The sequence below is a fragment of the Apodemus sylvaticus genome, chromosome 1 (assembly GCF_947179515.1).
Source record: "Apodemus sylvaticus chromosome 1, mApoSyl1.1, whole genome shotgun sequence".
In the NCBI taxonomy this organism is placed as follows: Eukaryota; Metazoa; Chordata; class Mammalia; order Rodentia; family Muridae; genus Apodemus; species Apodemus sylvaticus.
This window is the reverse complement of record NC_067472.1, coordinates 59,305,833-59,321,163: the sequence shown is the minus strand read 5'-3', so window position 1 is coordinate 59,321,163 and position 15,331 is coordinate 59,305,833. Positions and strand designations below refer to the sequence as shown.

Here is a 15,331-nt window from a genome sequence, read left to right as displayed (position 1 = left end):
GCTCCTAAATGATTTATACATCCAAAGAACCTCACAGAACTAGCCAGCTAAGGGGCTTTGGCCTCACCCAGTCTGGTCACCGGGTAATGCCATGAAGCCTGTGCAGTGTATGATCTGCCCAACACAAGACAACCCGACTCGAGAAGCTCTGTTCCACCACAGCCCACAGTGGTGGCTAGGGACTAAGGCCTGGTGCGCAGTGAGTGGGAATCAGGGCACTTACGGCTGCAGTTGCGGCTGCTGGGGTCCAGCGTGTAGTGAGAGGCACAGCCACAGCGGTGGCCCCCGGGGATGGCGAGGCACAGCTGCCCACACTGGCCGTTGCTGTGCACGCAGTCATTCAGGCCATCCTGACGGGAGGAGTGGAACACCAGGATGTCCATGACGAAGTCCAGGTGACCCTGGATGAGGGTGCGGTTCCGCCCGCTGGTCTTATCGGCCCGTTCAATGCTATGCAGGTTCCAGTCAGTCCAGTAGATGTAATCGCTATATTGAGTCAGGCCAAAGGGGTAGGGCAGATCGTCGGCTATCACCATGCGCTCCTGACCTGTGCGGGGATACAGCACGCAAGAGAACAAGAAAACTATCAGGCCAATGAGCTGAGGGAGCCTCTGGGAGAGTCAGTCAGCCTTGATTTACAGGACTCTCAGGCAAGCAGGGAAGTCCTCATAAAGCTGACTGATTGCCTACTTATGTGGCAAGCCCACCCAGGATCCTCAGGGAGAAACCTAGACATCAGCCAAAAGACACTCACAGGAGAGCTTTCAGTAGACAGTACCTTTGTTTGTTTACTCCGCCAGTATTTTAGTTTTGCAGCCTAGGAAAGCCTAGAAAGTTCACTGTGTAGCCTCAGCTCACCTCAAACCCACGATAATCCTCTTGCCTCAGTCTCCCAACTGCTGGAACTCCAACCTCACGCACAGCAATGACCACTGTGGGCAGCTATGCCCTGCCATCCTAGGAGGCCCCCCGCTGTGGCTGTGCCTCTCACCACACGCTGGACCCCAGAGTCGCAGCTGCATGTCTGACCCCATCTTATCTATTTGAGCACACAGGCCATTTATACCTGAGCTCCACAGTCACATGGCTAGAACATCCCCATGGGGACTCAGAGCAACGGAAAAGAACAAATGTCCAAGATCTCAAAGGTAAGGCCCGGCCCCTCCGAGAGCAGACGACACGCAGCGGAGGGCCGACCTGTCTTCCTCTGCTACCTGCTGACCAGTGCGCAGCACACCAATGTACCCAGCATGCAACATGCATGAGGCCCGAGTCAGGGAGAGACAGGGAACAGACCTGGCAGAGCAGAGTGGGGCAGCATAAGGTCCCAGGCAAGGAAGGAGCCTAGAAGATCTCAGAGCCTCTGGACCAGGCGCAGGTCCAGCCCCACACACCTACACGTTACAGCCCATGACATGTACAAGCCCATGTTTCCTCTTACGTTCTAATCATGGCACATATGATACCAACAAAAACAAGCTTGTGATATGAGAACATGTTTGTCTTATATGGGGGGTCACAAAAAAGTGGAAAATTGTATATAGTATAACTCAAAGGAAAGTTAAGTTTCAAAAACAGCTCTCCATCTTTCCATCCACCCATCCATCCGGTTTCATGTATCCTAGACTGAATTCAAACTCCTCATGTATCCAAAGATGACTTTTATCTTCTGACCCTCCTACCTCTACCTCCTGAGTGCTGCCGGGCTGACAGGCTACACCACCACACCTGGTTTATGTGCTGGGGATTGAACCTACAGGCTTTATGCACGGTGGGCACACAGTCTACCAACTGAGTCACAGCCCAACCAAACATTATTTCTAAAAAGTAAAAACATGTATAAAAATATCCAGATTTTTAAATTATCATGTATTTAAAGCTTAGTTTTTAAACACAAAGGTTAGAAAGGGGTCTGGATGCGGAAGGTGTTTGTGCTACTAGCTGGTGGAAGCCAAACCTGGCCCTGGGGAGCTCTAAAGCACACTTGTTGGGTGAGCTCAAGCAAGCCCTACTACATACCTAGCCTCAGTTTCCCCTCCAATGGAAAGCACTACCATGTAGTAGAAGGTGAAATACCAGTCTTGGCTCAGGGTTTGTCTGGGACCTGGAGCCCAGAAATCTATTCCCAACATTACAGTAGAGTACCAGGCCTAGATGGGGACATGCCACAGGAGAGAGGAGAGTGCTGTGCCTATACCTTTGTGATGCCAAGTGGCTCACTGGCCAGAGCAGACTAACACGCAAAAGGAGGGGAAACCGAGAGCCCTGTCACTCAGCCCTCACCCCACCCCCGAGGTCACCAGCCTCACCCAGCATGTTGGAGGACTCAATCATGTTGGTGTCCAGGTCAGTCCAGTAGAGTCGCTGGTCGGCGTAATCAATGGTGAGGTCGTTGGCCCGGCCCACTTTGTCTACCAGTGTCATACAATTAGTCCCATCCATGAAGGCTCGCACGATCCTTGGCTTACCACCCCACTCCGTCCAGTAGATGTAGCTAGAAGGTACCAGTAAAGGGGAGAGGGGCAGGGCTTAGTTGAATCCTGGTTTAACACAGAGTATACGGCAGAGAGAAACCACCACCTCCTAGACTTAACCCTCTCGCCCTGGGGGAAGCTGGTCAGTGATGTCTCCCAAGTAAATAGGAAGGAGCTGGATCTCAGGTAAGCTTCTGCCACATTGCTGACTCCCCACAGGTGATGGGAAGAACCCATGTGTAGCCAAATAGGACATGCAGAAAAGCCATCAGACAAGACTGTCAAAGCATGCAGCATCTTAACTAAGCCAGCGAGTGTTGATGTGCCTTGTGAACTGTGAATTGCAAGCGCAGATGTATGGTCCCTTCTCTCAGGTGTGACAACCTGACAGCACTAAAGTAGCAGAGGGGCCCCTGCTCTGCTTCCCCTGCACATCTGGGAAGAATGCTCACACCCTCAGTCTAAGGGCTGGGAGACTCTCTTGGCCTTTGCTAGCACCTGGACTTTTCCGTTCCTCCTGCTCACCCTCCCCACCCCCCAGCTCACAGCAGACCAGACCCTGACCCACCAGGCCTCAGCTCCCAAGGTGGGGCTCCTTCTTAGGTTGACCTTAGGCCAAGGCTTGTAAAACAACATTTCTGAACAGCCATAAATCCAAGTACCTCAAAGCCACCTATGAAGGGCAGTCTGGTCACCATTGTGGAAAGCGTGAGCTGGCATCCGATGGGTCAAGGTGATCTAACTGGCCACGGGACCTTAGTTGGTTTGATCTCTCTCTCTCTCTCTCTCTCTCTCTCTCTGTGTGTGTGTGTGTGTGTGTGTGTGTGTGTGTGTGTGTGTGAACACTGAATTTCTTCCTCATTGATTTTCCATCATATTTGAGACAGGGTCTCTCACTGAGCCTGGAGCTTGCCAATTTGTCTAGACTGGCTAGCCAGCAAACCTGAGGATCTGCCTATCCCTGGCTCATCAATGCTTGTGTTACAAGCAACACTTTTTGCATTAGTTCTGGGATCCCACTCAGATCCTCATGTGTATACAGCAAGCACTTTACCAGTGGAGACACCTCCCTAATTTCCTCTGAGCCTGTTCCTGTGTGTGTAAAATCATACACCAAGATACTGGCCCGAATGACATTTAAGACAGTCCTTATGAAAGCAGCCAGAATTCAGTGCCTGACAGTAGTGTCAATGCCTCAGTTTCCCTCTAAGAATGAGAAAGATAGTCTACCATCCCTGGCGCCTTTGCGGCTAGTGGCGATCAGCACAGCCGTTAGCACCGAGTGCTTGGTAAGCCCAGTCACTCCGAGGCATAGGCCCTGTGAACAGACAGGACGGGCCTACATCATATGACAGACAAAAGCAGTCCTTACCCTTTAGTAGGATCCAGAGCCAGAGACCTGGGATTGTCAAGGTCTCTCCACACAAGCACCTGCCGGAACTGCCCATCCAGCCGGGCCACCTCAATCCTGTTGGTCCCTGTGTCAGCCCAATAGAGGTTCTTGCCCATCCAGTCCACAGCCATTCCTTCAGGGTAGTCTAGGCCAAACTCAATCACGTGCTCCACCGAGCTTCCATTCATGAAGGCTCGGCTGATAGTCTGAGAGGGTGAGGAAGGAAAGGGTCATGTTAAGGTCAACCCAGGAGACAGCAGAGTCTCTAAACAGATGACTATAATACAGGAAGACATGACCTTTACAGAAAAGACAACATGGACATGTGTGTGTCCATGTGTGTGTTTTACACATATCACAAGTCTAAAAAACACTTGCAATGCTCCCACCCAGTAATCACACCCGAATCTGGGAGTGAATCAAGGGCTGGAATGGAGAGATAGCTCAACAGCTGAGAGCACTTGATGCTCAGTCATGAGAACTGGAGGCCATGCGCCTACGTCAGACAGCTCGCAGACTCATGCAAATATACTTCAGAGGGATCTAACACTCTCTCTGGCCTCTGGGAGCACTGAACACACATGTGCTCATATAGTCATATGACTATACACATACGTAAGTAAAATAGAATTCTGTGTGTGTGTGTGTGTGTGTGTGTGTGTGTGTGTGAGAGAGAGAGAGAGAGAGAGAGAGAGAGAGAGAGAGAGAGAGAGAGAGAGAAACAACTTTTCAAACAACAAGAAAATGCTCTCGGAACTATTAACTAGGGAAGGGCGTGGCTGGAGTGGGCTCAGAGGTGGAGGGCCCTTGTTCAGTCCCCAACAACCACATGATGACCTTCGACCATCTATAAGTCTAGTTCAGGGAATCCAACACGCTCTTTTGACCTTCAAGGGCATTGCACACATGTGGTGCACACACATACAAATAGGCAAAACACTCTTACACACAAAATACATACATCTTTAAAAAATAAAAAACTGCCTGATGTGGCGGTGCACGCCTTTAATCCCAGCAAAGGGAGGCAGAGGCATGCAGATCTCTGACTTCGAGTCCAGCCTGGTCTACAGAGTGCATTCTAAGACATCCGGACTACATAAATAAACCCTGTCTCTAAAAACACAAGTAAGAATTAGCAAAGGACTGGACAGATGGCTCAGTGGTCAAGAGGGCCTGCTGCTATTGCGGAGGACCTCATAGCTGCCCATGATTCCAGCCCCAGGGGATCTGACAGCCTTTTCTGGTCTCCACAGATACCAATGTATATAACATAGATGGGCATAAATAAAAATAAGCATTAAAAATAAATAAGTAAATAACCACAAGAAATAAATAGTAACACAAGATACGGGTGATCTTCTTTCTTAGCCTCCTTCCTAGCCTGCCTCCCTTTGTTGGATCAGGATAGTCCAGGCTGGTCTCAAACCCACAATTCTCCTGCCTCAGACCCCCATATACTAGAGCTACAGCTGCACCGCTACACCCAACAACCATAAATGATTTGGTTTTGTTTTTTTAAGAAAGGTAATTGAAGTGTGTTAGTGATCCAATGCATTAGAGCAGGGATCAGCTGGTGTTTCCAAAATGACAGAGAGCATCTAGGCTTTCTCAGAGATGAAGCCGCTTTCCTCAGTCTGGTGGCACAAGAACAGCCACAGGCCACTCCTGAACACACAGGCACCACTATATTCCAGGACAACCATTTACAGATCAGCACGTCCCACGGGCCCCGTTTAGGAGATGGGTCTCCTCCCCTGCTCCCCATCCAGAACAATGGCACCCACACTGTGCGTGGAGCCAGCTGTGAGGTAAGCGGGCTGTGGGAGAGCATGGGCAGTGCCAGGGCTCACCCAGCATGTCCCATAGCACGCTGCAAAGGCTTACCACGCCACCATCCATATTTGCTTTTTAAATTGTGGGCACTACACCTTTAGAGTCAGCACTCAAGAGGTAGAGGCAAGTGGATCTCTGTGAGTTCAAGGACAGCTGGTCTACACAGTGAGTTCTAGGTCAGCTCGAGTGCCACCAAGAGATCCTGTCCCAAAACATAAAAAACAGAGAAATAAACAAAAGGAGGTGTACTAATATGTTATCAGCCGGAAGTGAGTCATGTTCCTTTTTCTTTGTGTGTGTGTGTGTGTGTGTGTTTCCACATATACATGCAAGTACAGAGAGGCTCAAGGCTGATGTTGGGAGTCTTTTCCCATCATTCCTCCGCCTAACTCATGACACAGGGTCTCCTAACAAAACCCAAAGTCGACCCATACAACAGTCTAGCTAGGCAGCTTGCAACAGGGATCCCCTGCTGTAGTGACAATTTTGGAATTTTGGTTTCTTTAAAAAAAAAAACAGAAATATTATATTTTCATTTTAATCATAGATGTGGGATATGGGGCTGCTTCAGATTATCCACAGAAGCTGACTATGATTTGCCTCGTACTCTAGCAGGGGTGTGATTCTGCCAGTTACAGATGATTTCTGTGACTGTATGACATTTGGAATTCTGGGAACTTTTTATTTTTATTTTTTAAAGATTTATTTATTATTATATGTAAGTACACTGTAGCTACCTTTACACACACCAGAAGAGGGTGTCAGATCTCATTACAGATGGTTGTGAGCTACCATATGGTTGTTGGGATTTGAACTCAGGACCTTCGGAAGAGTTGGTTAAGAGTCAGTGCTCTTAACCACCGAGTCATCTCTTCAGCCTCATCTGGGAACTTTTTAAAAGGTATAAAAATGCTAGGGCCCTGAGAGGCAGGGTGGGTTATTGGTCATTGTTAGTTGTGGACTGCTAAGTAATCACAAAGAAGAAAGAAGAAATTAGATATCTGACAGAGGTCAAAATTTCACCAAGGAACTCGATGTCCCTAATCTGCAGGAAGTAGTCTAATAATAACGTCACCCCCTTTCCAGCCCCTGGCTTTATTAGGGGATGTCTTTACTCTCTCCTCGGTCCTTTTATCTTTCCTATCTAGTGTTAGGGGGTTGAAAGAAAAGCTACAAAGTAGCCAAAAACAGTTCCAGCCTGCCTTTGCCTTCAGAGGCTGGGATTTCAGGCAGGCTGTCATGCCCACCGGAAGACCCCAACCCTGGTTCTTACATTTGCCGTTTGCACAGCATATTGTTTGACAACTAAAATATCTCCTTAGTCAATACTCTAATTTTTAAAAAATATTTATTTTTATTTTATGTGCATTATAGTTTTGCTTGTATGTATGTCTGTGAAGGTGTCATATCTTAGGAGTTACAAATAGTTGTGAACTGCCATGTGATTGCTGGGAATTGAACTCTTGTCCTCTAGAATAGTCAGTGTTCTTAACTACTGAGCCATCTCTCCATCCCCGATATACTCTTAACAGTTTTAAGGTTAAAAAATGGAGCTAGGCAGTGGTGATATACACCCAGCACTCAGGAGGCAGAGGCAGGCAGATCTCTGAGTTCAAGGCCAGACTCATCTACAGAGTAAGTTCCAGGATAGCCAGGCTTAGACAGAGAAACCTCATTTCAGAAAAAAAAAATGGTTTTAGGTTGACTTTTATTTTATGTTAGGGTGTTTTGTCTGTGTCTGTGCATGCAGTACCTGCTAAGGCCAGAGGAGGGCACTGCATCCCTTGGAACTGGACTTACAGACTGTCAGGAAACACCATGTGGGTGCTGGGAATCACCAACCTAGATCCTCTGGGAGAGCAGCCAATGCTCTTAACCACTGAGCCATCCCTTCAGTCCCTAATTTTTAAAACCATTATATGTGTACCTGTGTGTGCCCAAGTACATTTAAGTGCACCGTGTGCACACAGTACCCACAAAGGCCAGAAGGAGAACGATCAAGCCCTTGGTGCTGGAGGTACCGATGAGAATGCTGGGAGCTAAATTCAGACCCTCTGGGAGAGAAGGAAGCATCTCGGGTGCTGAACCATCTCTCTAGCCTGAATACAATAGAGAGTTCTTAAAGATAAGACAAAACCAAGCAGCGCAGAGGCTTCACAGGCAAACCTCAGACAGCGGCAGCGTTCGCAGCCCACACTAGGTACCTTGAGGCTGACATCAGTCCAGTAGATGTGGTTGTTGGACACATCAAAGTCCAGTGCAGAGGCCTCCTTGACACCTGTGAGTGGGATGGCCACATCATTGTTGTTAGTCTCCAGGGAGATCCTGTGGATGGTGGCTCTGCTGGTGAACACCAGGAAGGCTTCAGGGATTATGCAGGTCTTCATGTCACTCAGCAGCTCCAGGCCAATGGGGCAGCCGCACTTGGTGGCACGTGGGGTGAAGAAGCAGAGGTGACTGCACCCTCCATTTCCATCTGCACATGGGTTGGTTCCTGGGAGGCAAACACACAGCTCTGAGCAACGGCAGTCTGTCAGAGGGCAGGAGCACCCAGCTCACAGCTGTGTGTGGCTGTGTTCCTGCCACCCACCAAAAGGGGGCGCCAGGAGGAGCAGCGATAGGAAGAAGGCCTGGCTGGTGGCAGCCAGTCAGCAGGGACAATACATCAGGCCCTGGCCCCAGGGTGGCACATCTGTCAACAGTGGAAACTGGGTACAGAAGGCTTCAAGGTACCATCATCTGCAAACGAGGTTGGCCAGCCTGAGCTACATCCAGCCCATCAAGCGATGGCGCCACAACTCAACCACTGGTCAACTGCTCCTCCTTAATGCCTAACCTGCTGACATTGGTTCTTGCTGTTCTTCCAGAATGTTCCCTTAGCAACCTATAAACTCCGGTTTGCAAGGCCAGCCAATGACGTCTGTCTCTGAGCACCCAGAAGGTATCATTCGTTTATTTTGAGCCAGCCTGTTATCTCACTCTGCTTCCAAATTGAAGCCTTAACAATGTAGTGTTAAGAATTGAAACTAAAAAAGGAATGTTCTTCCCCTTATCACAAATGGGGGGAGGGGAACTTCTCAGGTTCCCTTGGCAGCCTCCCTCGGCAGGATTGCTTCACCACTCTCATCCGCAGCCTCACAGAGGTGGGCCTGGCCTTCTGGGTCCTGCACACGCGCACGGCAGGTGTTTTTTCACAGGTGGCTGGTGAAATGGAGCCTGTCGGCCCTGCAGGTTGCCATGTGGCCTACCACAGTGGCAGGAGAGACAAGCTGCATCTATGGTCACCCAGGCCGCCTCCCTGCCGCCAGGCCCACCCTGCCTCATCCTACAGATCCAAGCTCAACCACCTGCCTCCTACTGGGAAAGCCAGACACCTCAGTCACATTTATTGTGTGCATGTGTGCAATATGTATGGGTGTATGTGTTTGTGCTTGTGTGTGCACATGTGTACATGTGTGTGTGGTATGTATGTGTGTACCTGTGTATATGTGTGTGTGCATGTGAACGCAATATGTATGGGTGTATGTGTGATATGTATGGGTGCCCATGTACTTGCATGTGTGTGCCTGCTTGTGTGCCTACATATGTGTGTGACATGCATACACATATAAATGCACATAACATAGCACATATGTGAAGGTAAGAGGACAACGTTTAGATATTGGTGTCTCTTCCACCACATGAGACCTGAGCATTGAACTCAGCGTATCAGGCTTGGCGGCAAGCACCTCCCCTCACAGAGCCATCTCACCAGCCCAAAGATTGGAGATTTGGTTGCTTTTTTGTTTTATTTTGTTTTCTTGTTTATTATTATTATTATTATTATTATTATTGGTTTTTTGGATTTGGTTTTTCGAGACAGGGTTTCTCTGTATAGCCCTGGCTGTCCTGGAACTCACTCTGTAGACCAGGTTGGCCTCAAACTCAGAAATCCACCTGCCTCTGCCTCCCAGAGTGCTAGAATTACAGGCGTGCGCCACCACCGTCCGGCTTCTTGTTTTGTGTGTGTGTGTGTGTGTGTATGTGTGTAAATGCTGAAGAAGGTCAGAAGATGACATCAGATGCCCCTGGAGCTCAAGTTACAGGTGGCTGGGCTGGAACAGAGTCTGGGCATTCCAGAAGACCAGGAGGCACTCTGAGCTCCTGAGTCAGCTCTCCAGCCTGAGGCAGCTCTCTAGCACCACACCTACCTGTTGACTATAAACAAGCGGCCCAAACCACTGAGGGCTCTTCTTGCATTCATTTACTAGACAGAGCCTGCCTGAGACATGTAGGCATGGCCCAGGCAGGGCACCAAGCATGGGCGTGGCAGATGGGAGCAGTGCCCACGCTTCGTGGAACAGTCCTTGGTCCCCACCTCACAGGCCTGCGTGAGGAGTCCTCAGAAACTACACTCGTTCACCATCCTGCCTGTCAGGTAAAATGTCTGTGTTTGAGGATCATGGTGGGCTCAGCCACAAAGACAAGGCAGAAGAAGCAGTGAGCCTCAGGCTCCCACCTGTTCTTCACACGGCCCTCTCCCTTGGTCCCCAGGGTTCATGGAGTGGACACAGGAGTGACATACAGCTGGCCTGAGGCACTGAAGCTCCTACCAAGGCCTGGCATACAGCCAGAAGTCACAGTCAGCCACAGTCATTCCCAACACATCTAATCTCCGACTACTTAGCTACTCTATCCCTGGGCAACGTGCCACCCCTGCTCCCACCTATCCTTAGCCAGACGCAGTCACCATTTCCTGTCTTGTCCATCCTCAGAGTGGGACGGCAAGCCCTTGTCTGAACCTTCCCTGGTGCCAATCGGCCAAGCGGAGCCACGGCTCAGCGCTCCAGGACTCACCGACAACCTTGGCCACATTCACCGCTTTGAGTCCCATCAGGTCGGGGAGCTGGTCAATGATGACATCCCGGCTGGCCTTGACCTTGTGCACCCTCTCAATACTGCGTCGCTGCCAGTCGGTCCAGTAGATGAAGTCCCCCAGCAGTGTGAACCCAAAAATGTGTGGGAGCTTGTCCTCCAGCAGGGTCTGCCGCTTTGTCCCGTCTATGTTAATCACCTGTGTGGGGGCAGAAATAGGAGTCTGGATAGGCAGGGGCTGCACCAACCAAGAACCATCTGAGGCATGCCTCAGGCTGGAGCTGCCCCAGAGCCTCCACCTCATCAGCACCTAACCAGGTGGCACGAGATGCCAGGCGTTACTGAACAAATGACATGTCCTTGGCTGATGGAGGTGAGGCTTCTCTACAGCCTCTGTAGCCGGGGTGTGGACACTGTGACCAGGCAAAGAGTCCTCTCTCCCTGAGTGCTGCTGAGGCACAGGTGGGGGCCTGGAGTACCAAGGAGGGGGTGCAGAACAGGGTGAGCACTGTGGGAGGTTTTCCTGGGATCTGTTAACAATGTCTGCTATGGTTCTGGGTGGGCATACAACACAGTTTCAAAGGGGCAGGCCAAACCACAATCTGGGTAGGCTTGTCCCTTCTGGGCACCTCTAGCTATAAATCGAGCCCCACAGGTCAGTAGAACACTCCTGGCCTGTCCTTGCTGGCACAGAAGAGCCAAGTCTTCTTCTAGAAAAGGCTATGCCGATTAAAACAAACATTTAGGCTGGGGTGGCTCAGCTGGCACAGTGTATACCTGGCATGATCCCAAGCACCAATGAGCCCAGGCTTGGTAGGGCATGTGGATGATCCTAGGGCTCAGAAGGCAGAAGAAAGGTAAGGAGTCGAGATCATCCTCAGCCACACAGGGATTTTTGTTGGGGTATTGTTATTGTTAGTTTTTAAATTTTTTTTTAAAAAAAGTATTTTATGTAGATGAGTGCTCTATTTGCATGTACACCTGTGTACCAGAAGTGGGCATTGGATGCCATTACAGATGGTTTTGAGCCACCATGTGGTTGCTGGGAATTGAACTCAGGACCTCTGGAAGGGCAGCCAGTGCTGCTCTTCACCCACCTCTCCAGCCCTGTGTTGTTGTTTTTTAAAGCCACAGGATGAGTGGGGCTCTGGTGACCCACAAAGATCAGCAGTGACAAATGCCAACATCCCAGGCACAGAGAAAAGAATGAGGAAACACACCAGGTAGTTATAAACAAGCCTTGGCTCCTCAGGAGAACAGACAGCAAAAACTACAAGGCAGGCCTAGCACTGAATACTGAACGACTACAGTTCACAGCAAGAGGTGAAGAGCAGCAGGTAAGACAGTGCAGTTCTGCTGCCTACCGCCAGGGGTCACCCCCACCCTACCCCAGGATCTTTTATTAAATGTCCTTGAATGAGTCCTTGCAGCCCATGGGCCTTTCTGCATCAGAAAGACCAAACTAATCAGTAGTTAACCCACCCAGGAACTATAATAAAACAAAAGACCAAAGCTAGGCTCCAATCTAAAGACATCAGAATTGGAGGCCATCAGAGATGCTGAGAAACAGGTCAGGGCTGGTGCTTGGGGAGGTTTGGGGGGGTCTCGGCTGGAGGCTGCAGCTAAGGCTGAGCTAGCTGGCTCAAAGGTGCTATGTGAGCAACAGAGGACAGTGACAGACAGCTTCAGTTCACACAGCCCAGAGTCCATTCTTTTTGTTTGTTTGTTGTTTTTTGAGACAGGGTTTCTCCGTGTAGCCATGGTTGTCCTGGAACTCACTCTGTAGACCAGGCCTGCCTCTGCCTCCTGAATACATCTGACACCACTTCCCTGCAACACACAGGTGGTACGTAGGTCAACAGCTTCAGGTTAACATCTGGAGGAATGGTTGAACCCCAGCACAAACCATTAGCACAGGGAGCCCCCCTTCCTGGGAGGAAAAGCTCAAGAAGAGCGGGTGAGGGAAGGGACAGTGACAAGCAGGCCTCCGGGTTACCTAGTGACTCTAATTCCTCAACACAGGACAAAGCGGGACTGGGAAGGACTGCCAATGCTAGGAAGGAGATAATCCACAGCCGAGGAAAGGCAAGACTCCAGTTTTAACCTCCCGGAGGTCAGACTCCCCCGGCTCTTTCTCTGCCCCACCCCCACCCCCACCCCGTCTGTGTGAGTGTGTGCATGTGCCACGGTGTGAGTATGAAAGGCAGAGGAGACTTTGCAGGAATCAGTCCTCACCTTCCACCAAGTGGGTTCCAAGGCTCTGAACATAATTACCACAGCTCGATCACAGGCAACCTCGCCTGCGGAGCCATCCTCCTGGCCCCTTGATCTGTTCATGTTCAATTCCTCCCTTCCTTATCATCTTCCTTGAGATAAGATCTCATATAACCCAGGCTCCAAGGTCACTTCTGCTCCTCCTGCCTCTGCCTCCTAATGCTGGGATTACGGGTGTGCACCACCATGTTTAGCTTATGCTGTGCTTCGGGATGGAACCCTGGTCCTCGCGCACGACAGACAAGCATTCTACCACCTGAGTAGATCCCTAGCCCTACTGATCAAACTAAACTTTCCAAGCATGGTAAAGTGAGCTGCAGTAGGAACACACTTTCCCGGATCTATTCTAGAACAGTGAAAGATGCCCACAGAGAAAGCAGGAGAAAGGGTGGCAGACAGCAGGTGGCTCTACCTTGGCTCCCACTCCGCCTTTGCCCTGAAGCAAAATGAGAGGAGGCCAGAGCTTTCCTGGCCAGGTCCAGCCTCGCCCGAGGACGAGATTGGATCTGGGCTAGCACAGTGGCAGAGCTTCCCAGGGGGAACACCTCCCTGTGACTAAGGAACCACACCCCATGTCATCCTTTAGTAAAGATTTCAGGTTCTCTTAGACCCAGAAGAAAATGAGAATGGCAATAGCAGTTCCTACCTGCTCTAACTGTGGGATAGAAATTACAGATATGTCCTACGGTGGCTGTGTGTGGGGGGAGGGGGTTAGATGCTAAGGCCATCTCTGAACACTAGGAAGCTACATCCCCAGCTCCTCTTTTCAGTATCATCACCAGTTGCCACATATCTGCACAATTAGCTCAGCTGGTCTCTGGCCTTCCCTAGACCCTTGAGCCTAAGGAGGGTGGGGCTGTCATTCAAGTTTCCCGTGGGACCAATTCTGCAGCTGCCACCTTCCCTGGGGTCCCACACTTCCAAGAATTCCCAAACTGAGCAGGAATGGGCTGGGTGTGGTGGATTCAGAGAATGACCCATTCTGACCCAGAAGGAGGGCACAGACCCAAGCAGAGTTCAGGAAACCCCAGACCCAGGGATGCTGGACCCGGGGGAAGGATCCCAGAGATGGATGTTCTGGGATGGGGCAGTAGACTGCATGGGACAGAAAGCACGGCCAGCCTGGAGGCAGTCACTCTGGCTGCTCTCAGGGGGACAGAGGCAGGAGGGCAGAGCCTAGCAACTAGAGATTCTTCTTGGATTGGTGCAGAGAAGGAAAATGCCTAATGGGAACCTATGGCTTACACACACACACACAGAGAGAGAGAGAGAGAGAGAGAGAGAGAGAGAGAGAGAGAGAGAGAGAGACAGACAGACAGACAGAGAGACAGAGAGACAGAGAGGGAAATACCAGCAAGCAGAGAATTCAGACTCTCACAGGCTTTACCAGGATCAAGAACTATAAATCTGCTGTGAAGAGTTTAATGGTCCTCGGTAAATCACACTTTAAATGCCACCTGACCAGCAATTCCTCTAGCAGACATATACTCAAGGGAAGGAGGAAACTATTCAGACAAAAAATGTGTACATGAATATTGACAGGAATGTCATTACTGACAGACGAACAAGAGCAAAGGGCTGAGGAGACACTGCAAGGCGTATCCCACACACGGGCTACAGAAGAGAAGGAAGTGTCTGTGCACGGGACAGCACAGAGCCTGAATATGGTATGTTCTCACAAAGCCAGACATAAAAGGTCATATGGAGAAGTCCAGTTATAGGAAGTATACCCAGAAAACCAAGTCACAGAAACAGAAAGGTGAAGCGTGTCCCCAGAGGCTGGGGACCAGACGCATGGGGAGTGGCCTAACCCGGCATGGGGTTTGCTCTCCAGGTGAAGGTGTTCTGTAACCAGACAGCAATGATTGTCACAACACACTGAACATACTAAAGGCCACTCTGCTGGGAGCACAGAGCAGCAGCTGCATGGCCCAGCATCTCTGGTGCCATGTATGCCCACCAGGCTCCCACTGGCAGCTAGGGTACCAAAGATGAAGCTTCCCTAGCTGCCGGGAGGAAGAGACTGGTCCAGGAGACAGGCATTGTCAAGCTCAGGAGCAACAAAGTGGTTTCTGTTTTGAAAATGAGAGACTATGATAGGGAAGACTGTGACAAACAAGGCAGCTCCCAGCACCCCGAGAGAAGGACTGCTCCCCATTCTTACCCTGAGCTCATGGTCCCCAGCTCTGAGGACTCCCCTTCCCCAGGAAACACAGTTTCAGACACGACCTCTTTTCTCCAGCTCCTTACCCTCTCTTGGAAACCACCCATATCAGGCCACTCCAGAACCATAAAGGGAGTGTCCTCAATGGTGGTCTCAACAAATCGTGGTACCCACAAACAAGTAGCAACAAGAAGTTACCAGAAAAAGCAGGAAGATGTGCACCCTGAGGAGGGTAAAAGAAGGGCTCATTATACTGACAGGTCACCCGGCACTGAGATGCCATCAAAAGCACCCAAGGGGCTCTGCCAAAGACACACAGGCACTGACGAACTAGGTGGC

At 50.3% G+C, this 15,331-nt stretch overlaps 1 protein-coding gene across 1 annotated transcript in view; it reads right to left on the bottom strand.

The window, feature by feature from the left end:
- Lrp5 (LDL receptor related protein 5) overlaps nucleotides 1-15,331 on the bottom strand; it is a 109,112-nt gene that overhangs the window by 29,648 nt on the left and 64,133 nt on the right. Inside the window, exons 8-12 of the mRNA XM_052194141.1 lie at nucleotides 10,537-10,753; nucleotides 7,905-8,194; nucleotides 3,847-4,073; nucleotides 2,310-2,494; nucleotides 224-547 (exon numbers count right to left, since the gene is read on the bottom strand). Coding sequence (XP_052050101.1) covers nucleotides 224-547; nucleotides 2,310-2,494; nucleotides 3,847-4,073; nucleotides 7,905-8,194; nucleotides 10,537-10,753 — 1,243 coding nt within the window. The remainder of the gene's footprint in view (nucleotides 1-223; nucleotides 548-2,309; nucleotides 2,495-3,846; nucleotides 4,074-7,904; nucleotides 8,195-10,536; nucleotides 10,754-15,331) is intronic.